The sequence below is a fragment of the Ruditapes philippinarum genome, unplaced genomic scaffold (assembly GCF_026571515.1).
Source record: "Ruditapes philippinarum isolate M1 unplaced genomic scaffold, ASM2657151v2 ctg3784_1_1_1_1, whole genome shotgun sequence".
Classification (NCBI taxonomy): domain Eukaryota; kingdom Metazoa; phylum Mollusca; class Bivalvia; order Venerida; family Veneridae; genus Ruditapes; species Ruditapes philippinarum.
In genome coordinates, this window is record NW_026865027.1 from 63124 (window position 1) to 73579 (window position 10456).

Sequence of the window (10456 nt, forward strand, 5' to 3'; positions counted from 1 at the left end):
CATTTTCGAGAATCGATTATTATTTTACGTAAAAACGTAATCTTACTGTTTAAAAATTCATATAAACAATCATTAGATATAGCTTGATACCATTTAATTAGTTCTTTTTCCTATCATTGTAAGGCAATGTTACTCAAATTTGCTTTATTTCAAACATTTTGTTCCACAATTAGGTCACGAGTGAACTGCAGCATTATCTATAACTGCTTGAATTTGAATGGATTTTTGAGGCTAACTTAATAGAATACGATATATTAAACAAAAGAACCTTCAATAATAATAATAATAATAATAATAATACTAATAATAAAAATAATGATGATAATAAAAATAATAATAATAATAATAATAATCATAAGAAATAACGATAATAATAATGATAATAAACATAGTAATAATAATAAACAAAATAATTATAAAAATAATTATAGTTATAATGAAAATATAAATAATAATAATAATAATAATAATAATTATAATAATAAAAAATAATAATAATAATAATAATAATAACAATTATAAGAATGATAGTTATAATATTAATAATAATAATAAAAAAGTAATAATAATAATAATAATAATAATAATAATAAAAATAATAATAATCATAAGAATAACGATAATAATAATAATAATAAACATAATAATAATAATAAACAAAATAATTATACAATAATAATAGTAATAATGAAAATATAAATAATAATAATAATAATTATAATAATAATAATAATAATAATAATAATAATAATAATAATAATAAAAATAACAATAAGTTTGCATTAGTTGTATTTAAGGTCAAATTCATCTGAATGCATATAATTACCTGGCAAATAAACAAACAATTGCAATAATCAACGCGAATATGCGCACCAGCAGACATTTTCACAAACAGTCTTACGATTTATCTTAAGTTTGTGACTTACGATAATCGTAAGTTAAATCTTAAGTCATTTTCACAAAGCCACACGTAATTTTATCTTTAGATAAAAAGTTCACTTACGATAAATCTTACCATAAAAACATCCCTAGCAACGTCATTTGATATTGATGTGCAGGCTCTATATTTGATTCGGATTTTAAAATCAAGTAATAAAGTGCTTGTAATTAGGTATATTGAGCACAATCAAGTTACAATGAAAAGAAAAAAAAAAATGATTCAAACTGATATATTTCAATCTTTTTCGAAAATAATAATATATGGGTATGAAAGTGATTCATAAACAGTCTGCTACGTTTTTGCTAAGGTATAAATAAATAAAATGGTGCCACCAGTTCATGCTTGGAATGAAATCGAACCCGCAAAATTAAACAAATTATTAGTTTTCAAGAATTCTATACTTTGCACAGTATAGCTCACATTTAAACTATTCATCACCCTCTCCAAAATGACTTCATCAAGTCATGACGTCAGAAATGTTAATGTTGAAATATTACTATATTTACTTAACTTTTGTTGTTTATATAACATATTGTTTGCTTAATATATATTTGTCCTTCCATTTTTGTTTGTTTTTGTTCGGTTTAGATAAAAGATTATGATATTTTACTATTAAGAGAGAAAGAAATACACTTACGAATGGGTAACACCTATCGTAAAGTTACGACAGATTTTACACTTAAGATTTTCTTAAGATATTTTGTGAAAAGGAGATTTATGGTAAAATTTCTCTTTCGATAAAAATTTGTCGTAAGTTTTTTGTGTGAAAATGTCTGCAGTATAGCAGCATGATTTTGTCGCATATTGAGAGTTTAAGAACACATGACGTTTAATATAAATCCATTCATTTACAGCTCGTCTTTAAATGAATGCAGTTATCTGGTCCCCATTAAAGGGAGAGAACTCGTCCGGTCTTGTTGCTTCAACCACGTGTTGTGCGTGACGTCATAATTAAATCTGATGTCATCGAGACCTTGCGCGTTTTCAATCCTTTTCCTCGAGGAATTCAAGCAGGAAGGTCGACATTTTGCTTTTTCTTACAAATTAATTTAAAATTGATTTAAGATTTATTTATTGAATAAGATTTCGTTCTACTTTTAATGGTAGATTTAATTAATATTGAATATCTACTAATTTCATAAATTATATCTTGATCTTGTTGTGTACTGTAAATAACAATAATTATTGATACTTGATCAGCAGGAATGCTAGATATAGAAGTACATGTTACAGTAGGTTTAGTCTGGAGGCTCTCTATCTATTAACGGAGATAAAATATATTCGACATTGCATTTTCTTTTAGCCGCTATATCTATATTGACTGATAGTTAATAATCTACTTATTAAATCTAATTTTTTATTTCTTGAGAAAATGCCTCGGCCTAAGAGGAACTGTAAATCTACATGGAAGACGCGAGGGCAGACTAGGTCAGCCACAAGATCTAGAGGGAGACGGTCCCATCAGATTGAAGTCTCCATGCAACCCATTGTAGAGCAGCCGGCTGTAGTTCAGTCTAATGCAACAACAACAAATTATGCAGCAGTAACTCAGGACCAAGGTCAAATCAATCAGTACTATCACACTAATCAGAACGATTATGTGAATACGTCATCTGTACAGAACCAATGTCATTACTCGTCACATACCCATGCCCCAGGGGTGTTGGGACAACAGTCGCTCTATCATTCAAATTCAGTGAATACGTCATCTGTACAGAATCAAGGTCATTACTCGCAGCTGGCTAATTGTGTAGTACCAGCCTCAGTTGTACCAGTAACACATACCCATGTCCCAGGGATGTTGGGACAACAGTCGCTCTATCCTTCAAATTCAATGCAAGTGCCATATACACAGCATTGTCAGGGAGCTGTTCCTTCAACGGCCTCGGTATCGGAAGGATTTGCTTCAACTTCACAAGGCTTGCAGATGTCTCCTGCTGGAGGAATGTTCGAGTCACCTGTGGTTGGGCAGCCCCCGATGGTACATGAAACATCAGGTAATGAAAATGTTTTCAATTCGGTAGTAACTGATATGGCTTTGCATGTAAACGCTAGTACAAAAGAAAGAATATTGAGTGGAGAATTTGTTGATTTAACATGCTTATTAGAAAAAGATTCCTCCGCTCAAAGTAAAATCTTTAAAGTTGTAACTGGCGTACTAGTCTTGTCTGATAGTTCTAGATCTATTAAACATACTGTTTTGTCAATTGAACAATGGACTGATGCCTTTCTAATATATATATCCGATTGGCTGGATAAAATATGACAAATATTTCAGATATAAAATGTCACAATATCCAAATACAAAATAGTCAAATATTGATGCTGAGATATGGTTGGTATCTATGACGAATCTAAGCTCAAATCAATCAAACAAACAAAATCACTGCTATGAGTTCAACGGTAAAGGGTTTTGTTCAAAACCGGGTTGTCAGTACTTGCATAAATGTAAAAAATGTACCGGGCCGCATTCTGCTTTGCTTTGAAGATCACCTACTGTCCTACACCAGGATTTGTAAATGCTTATAGATCTAATAATAATCTCAGCCAAAATCATTTCAGACATCCCAGGTTTGAGCACTTCCCACAATTTGAAACTCCTAGAGCACCTTTGGGACCTAGGCAACACCCCAATAGATACTTTGCGTCTAGAAATGTGGCTCAAAGGTTATAATAAGGAGAATGCAAATTTTATATTACATGGATTCAGGGAGGGGTTTAGGCTGCAATACAGTGGTCCCCACTGCGAATTTACGGCAAAAAATCTGCAGTCTGCGATTAGATACCCGGAAATTTTAGCAAAAAAGCTTGAAAAGGAAGTACAATTAGGACGCTTTTTAGGTGCCTTTACAATTAAACCATTTGCAAACTTACGTATCAATCCAATTGGGCTAGTTCCCAAAAGTACAGGTGGAATGCGCCTAATAACTCATTTGTCATATCCTTATAATGGAACTAGTGTCAACGATTTTATTGATCGTGAAATAACTATGGTTCAATATTCCCGTTTTGACAATGTTATAAAAATAATACAGTGTTTAGGCCCTGGTGCACTTATGGGGAGGGAAAAGAGATGTTAAATCGGTCTTCAATCTCTGCCCTGTACACCCTGACGATTTCGATTTATTAGGTGTCAAATTTGATGGCAAGTATTGGATTCAAAAAATGCTTCCGCAAGGGTGTGCAGTCAGCCCCGCCTGTTTTGAAAAATTTTCAACATTCCTTCAGTGGGCGGTTTCTCAATATGCAAACTCGTCAAACTTAGATCATTATTTAGATGAGTTTTTCTTTGCCGGAAAAGCCGGCACAGAGGATTGCACAAACCTCATGTTGGATTTTGAGTACATCTGTAAAGATATGAATATTCCTATAAATAAAGATAAATCAGAAGGCCCTAATACAATCATCACTTGTTTAGGCATAGAGATTGATTATTTAAAGATGGAAATAAGAGTTCCATTTGACAAAATAAATAAAGCAAAATAAAGCAAAATCATTGCTATTAGATACCTTGGTCAAACCTAAAATTAGATTAAGAGAACTGCAATCCATTCTTGGCATTTTAATTTTTTTCACGAAAGCAATACCAGCAGGTCGTACTTTTAACTGTAGATTATACGCTGCACGGTGTCAGGCAAAGAGATCTTACCATTATATTCGCTTGAATAAAGATCACAAGGAAGATATTAGAACTTGGCTGCAATTTCTTGATCATTTTAATGGTGTGTCTATATTCAGTGATCAATACTGGTCGTCAAATCATGACCTTGACCTTTATTCAGATGCTGCTGGTAACAGGCATTTAGGCTGTGGTGCTTACATGGACGGGGAATGGATAATTTTTGAATGGCCGATGTTTTGGAGTAATGAGGTATTTAAAGACATTACTCTTCTTGAACTAGTCCCTATTCTATTGGCCTTTTACACATGGGGATCAAAGCTTAAAGGAAAAAAGATTATCATCAATTGTGACAACATGAGTCTTGTGCAGATTCTTAACAAAAAATCATCGCGAAATCTGAAAGTCATGATTCTGCTCCGAAAACTTGTTTTGTTATTGCTTTATAACAATATACAAATAAAAGCAATTCACATCGTGTCGAAGAAAAATGATATATGTGACGCAATAAGTAGATTACAATTCCGTAGACTGCAGAATTGCTTGCCTGTAAATGCTAGCAGAACCCCTCTCTCTATCCCATTTGATTTTCAGCAATTTATCAACATGAAATAATTCGACTGTTAAACATGTCTTTAAGTGAGAATACAAACAAATGTTACAAGTCGGGATTAGAATCATTTAGAAAATTTAGAAATTCAATGCTCTATCCGAGCGTTTGGCCACCCAGTCTAAATGAAATCGTAGAATATATAGCGTTCATGTCACATGGCGGATATGCATATAAAACGGTAAACTGTCACATCGCTGCCATTAGCTATGTAAACAAAATGAATAATTTTCAAGACAATACTAAATTTTTCATAGTAAGAAAAATGTTAGAAGGAATGAACAGATTACAAAGTCGATCAGACTCTCGCAGGCCAATCACTTTGCACCTTCTTAAGCAAATTATACATAGCTTGGTGTTTATATGCATGTCCGATTATGAAGCATTACTTTTCAAAACAGCTTTTTTACTCGCATTTTTTGGGTTAATGCGCGTGAGCGAAACTGCATTTCTCTGCAACGAAATTCAGTCAAATGATTCATTTGTTCAAATACACATAAAATCATCTAAAACAGATCAGATGGGTAAAGGTCAAACTATACGGGTAAATTTCGAGAGTGAAGACGCCGTGTTGCTCAAACGTACTTTAGAAAATTATAAAAGACAAAGACCTGCCGTTCAAGGTCAATATCTATGTCATGCAAATGGAAAGCCATTAACCCAATACCAGTTTAAGCATGTTTTACGCAAATGTCTAGAATATTTGGGACAACCTCTAAACATTTTTAAATCACAATCATTTAGAATGGGTGGAGCCACATACATGTTCAATAAAGGTATGTCTGAATCAGCAATTAAGCAGGCTGGACGCTGGAAGTCAAATGTATATCAGTCTTACATAAGAGTATAAACCAATCAACTTCATTGTTAATTTTAGGTCCTCCCGAGGTATGGGTTATAGGGTCTTCGATTATCCGAGATGCCTACTATTATTCCATCGAAAACAAGGGTCACAACCTTGGATTGGATCTCAAAATAGTTTGGGATTTTAGGTCAGGTATGAAGGTTCAACATCTGGCAAACACCATACAGCACTTAGCACTGAAATATATGAAATACCCTGATATGCTTATCATTCACTGTGGTGGGAATGATATTGGACAGACACCCTTAAATGAGGCTGAGCTTTTAGCAATACGCACATTGAATGATGTACACCAGTTAGGTATTCAAAATGGGTTTTATATAAAGATTGTCTGGTCGCAAATTCTTCCACGTATGTTTTACCGTGGTGAACGTAGCCACTTTAAGTTGAACAAGGCACGAAGGCGCTTTAATACAACACTTCAATCATTTTGTAAAACAATTGGCGGTGCCTATATTCGACATCAAGACATAGTGGAAGCCCAGCCTCTTTTTCGGGATTTGGTTCATTTGTCAGAATTTGGTAATGAAATATTCACCAATGATTTAAAAGAGGGTATTGTCGCTATTTTGCGACATAACAGAGATTGCTACCCTTAAGAATAAAAATAATTGATATCATGAATTATTAACAAGTCAGTAAACTCTGGTAGGAGATTAGTGGTGACCGAATTCCGGCACCATTTATTAATAATAATTCTTTGTTTATGTTGTGATAGACGCCGCTATGATAATAATGGTCGAGATGATGCAAATATGAATAATAAAAATAATAATAAATGAATTCATATGACAGAAAACTAGAATATAATCAATTTAACATGCAGACGACCTTCTTGCTTGGAATCTTTAATGTAACTCAAAAATAGACAGATACAAATTTAAAGAATAAGCAATTGTCATTTATGAAGCTCAAATTAAGAACTTGATATATAGAATATGCGTACTATCGGTGGCATAAAACCTGACATTAGCTCTTCGTCTCATTCGTAGACTCCGCATGATACTTTCAACATAGTATATTAAGTATATAGCATATAGTTTTGCATTTAACTTATTATCGGCGACCGAGTTCCGGCAATTAATCCACGATATTAATATTTCATTAATATAACTTCAAAACTTTACCGAATTCCGGTAATATCTCCGATGTCCGGAGAAAGATACAAATTTGTATATGCAGTATAAATACAATTTTATCAGTTGGCGATTTACGTCGTTAGAAATTCTGGCGTCCGAAGAGACAATTGAATGTCCAAATATTCCGGCGCTGTTGATCGAAGTCCGATCTAGTTACCGATATCCGGAACAAGTTGAAATGAATATATATATATCTATACAGATTGTTTATGGGATGTGCCATTGATCGCAATACTGCGGGCCTCCCTACAATTATCGGCGTCCGAATTCCGGGGCCACCTCCGATATCCGGAGTACACACAAGTTTTTCCAAAACAAAAAATTGGGGGGTCCTTACGTTTCTGTAGGGGGCCTTTATGTACATTTTTGGCATTTTTGTCGTTGATAAGACGCTACTCCTTGGCAGGGCTTGGTCCTACGACGCAGTCTTGTCCCGGCGCTTTGGCATTCTAGCGCACTTATCAAGTACCATATTCATGTGTTTAAAGAAGCATTCGGCATTGTTCTTGATTGGTATTTATATTACAAACCTTTCTTTTGGCATATTGGAAATCTCAATCAAAGTTATATTGAACATATTTTGTATAATATATATTATTGCATGTGCAATGCGTTTTTGTTACAAGTCAGTCATGGCCAAGCAACTGCCATCCTTTTATAAATAGATAATATTGCTTTTAAGGTTATATGTTCTGAATAGAATACCATATATAAATATATATTGTGTTAGTTTTTTCTCACATGGTGAACAGATAACGTGATGTAGACGAATTTCCTGGGCATAATTTTTGTCAGTTTCATTATCTAATTTATCTTCGACTAAAATAATGTTCCCTTGAAAAGAGTTGTTTGTATTAAGGAGATGTATCTCAGCAGGTGAATTGAAATCTAACTCAAACTACCATATAATAGTAAATAAAATCGCATTTGACATGCCAAATTCATTGCCGATTTCTTTCACATTTTAATCGCATTGTTACAGAAAAAAACATGACATTGTGAACATATTTATTTCAATTTGTGAAAATGGTCACTCAAACCAAGTCTGCATTTGCTTCAATTTTTGACGCTTTGGGCATTCTTTAAGGTTTTCATTTATTTCAATTTAATGATTTGTACATGTGTATATAGAATGCAGCTATATGTCCTTAAATAAGGTTTCAGTCGTACAAATTTCTTTTTTATGTTTTCGTTTTCCCTTTTCTAAACTTGACGTATATCAGTATTCAAGTAGCACGAAGTCTATGTAAGAACAAATACAAATTTAGCAGCAATTCTGAATGATCAGCTGCAGCAAAATAATAAAAGCGTTGATAAATAAATCACGATGATCATTAAAATGTTTCTTTCCTCAAGAAATCACTTAAATGCACATATATACTGGACAGTACTTATCTAATATTTATTAGCTTGTTAAAGGACCTCAAATTATGTCAAAAGGCCTAAAACATAAAGCTTGGATTTCTTACAAAGATCAGCTGGTACGCTTAAATCAGAGATACTTGATACTGATACTCAAAATATCTACAGAATCGTTTTTGTTTGCTTTTTTTTTAAGAGAAAAAGTAATTGTGACATTAACCTCTAACAAAAACCTGACATGGACTTATTGCTGTTTATTTATACATTAAATTCTGTGATATTCACAAATGATAAGACACACGTTGTCAGAACATGTAAATCCCGATGTTTTACGCTTTCTATACATCATAAGTTGTGATAAAATCACTACATTGATGTTTGTTCTCTATTCCGAAATAGTCAAAGGCTGTATTTAAACAAACTATACTGTCAATTATCAAGGGTAAAACAGCTGATGTTATTAACGAAAGTAATCCCAAGTGTATTCAACGACAAATTAATAAACGATGACATTAATTTAAAATTTCCCATTGTGTTATAATGGTATCGTCAGAGTATCAAAGGAACTTCTCTTATTTTTCATCCATTGTGGTTTAAGCAAATTCAACATCACCAATTTTTCTTCTAATAAGTTTGTTTCTAGTGAAAAGGCCTAAATTTGAAAATTTCCTGACGCTCTATTTTGCATAAATTGTCCTTCATAGAGTTTATTCAACCATTCATTTAAACGCCACGTCTATCTGGACAAGCATTACCCGTGCTTTCATACAAAAAGTAGGTCAACGACGCTGACAATAAGACACAATAATTTTGAAAAATTAACATCTTTAACCGTCACAGTCGCTCCTACGTCCTGCTTTTGAGTTGTTAAAATTATTTTTTCATTATCTATTTAACTATTACATACTGTTTATTTTTTTCGTATTTTTATGACGCATTTATTTACGTAAGTATTTGTTAACAACCTGTAACTACCCAAGCTGGTGTTTCAAAAGATGATATGCTTTTCTTTATCTGTCGTTATGAACATACCAAATCAAACTGAAATAACATTATGTGTTTACATGCATCATTGCCCTTTCCCGCTTTATTTTCATGCGTAAGGTAATTACTAAAAGACATGTAAGAGTTAGCATTAACTTACTCTAATTACATTTTTATTCCAATGTAATATGCATCTAATGATTTCATAATTACATTTGCATTAGTAAAGAAATTAGCACACGTCTAACAAGTGCACCTCTTAAAATTTAAAACTCTGAATTGTTAATAAGTTTGATTTCGTTTATTTAAATCCACTATAAAGGTTATTTGGCGACTTTCATAAATTTTTGTTGAAGGAATACATCAGGTGCCTCTACGGTAATTATTTGGGCCGTGTCACGACAAAACCAAAATAATGGGTTTGCGACCAGCATGGATCCAGACAAGCCTGCGCGTCCGCAGGTAAGCGAACGGCATGAATCTTGATCAGACTGCGCGGATGCGCAGGCTGGTCTTGATGCATGCTGGTTGCAAACGCATTACGTTGGTTTTGTCGTGACGCAGCTAATTTATTATTGTCGGTGAAGTAATGTTATTATAACTTTTGGCCAAACCCATTTGTATATTTATATTAATGCATTTATGTATAATGTGTATCATAGTGAAATTTGAAAAGGCATTGTCGGGGAATTCGATAAGTATTAAATGATGAATCATTTTTCATGTGCTTGATACGTTTTTTCCTTACCTACGAATTGTCAAATTTAATGTATATTGTACAATTGCAAGTGACAAACATACAAAAAGGTATTTTATATTTACATATGACAATTGAAATTTTCTATACAACGGCTTCTAGAAACGAAAACTTGAATGATTTTTTTATGCATTGTAAGGCAGGTGGCATAAATGTTCCATTGCTGAATTTTTCTGGATT

General features: G+C 32.9%; 1 protein-coding gene across 1 annotated transcript; it reads left to right on the top strand.

Moving 5' to 3' along the window:
• Window positions 1–1783: 1783 nt before the first annotated feature.
• Window positions 1784–7890, top strand: LOC132727605 (uncharacterized). Its single transcript, XM_060713163.1, has 2 exons — window positions 1784–2937; window positions 6047–7890. The coding sequence occupies exons 1-2, from the start codon at window positions 2313–2315 to the stop codon at window positions 6631–6633; spliced, it is 1212 nt and encodes a 403-aa protein (XP_060569146.1). The 5' UTR covers window positions 1784–2312; the 3' UTR covers window positions 6634–7890.
• Window positions 7891–10456: the final 2566 nt, after the last annotated feature.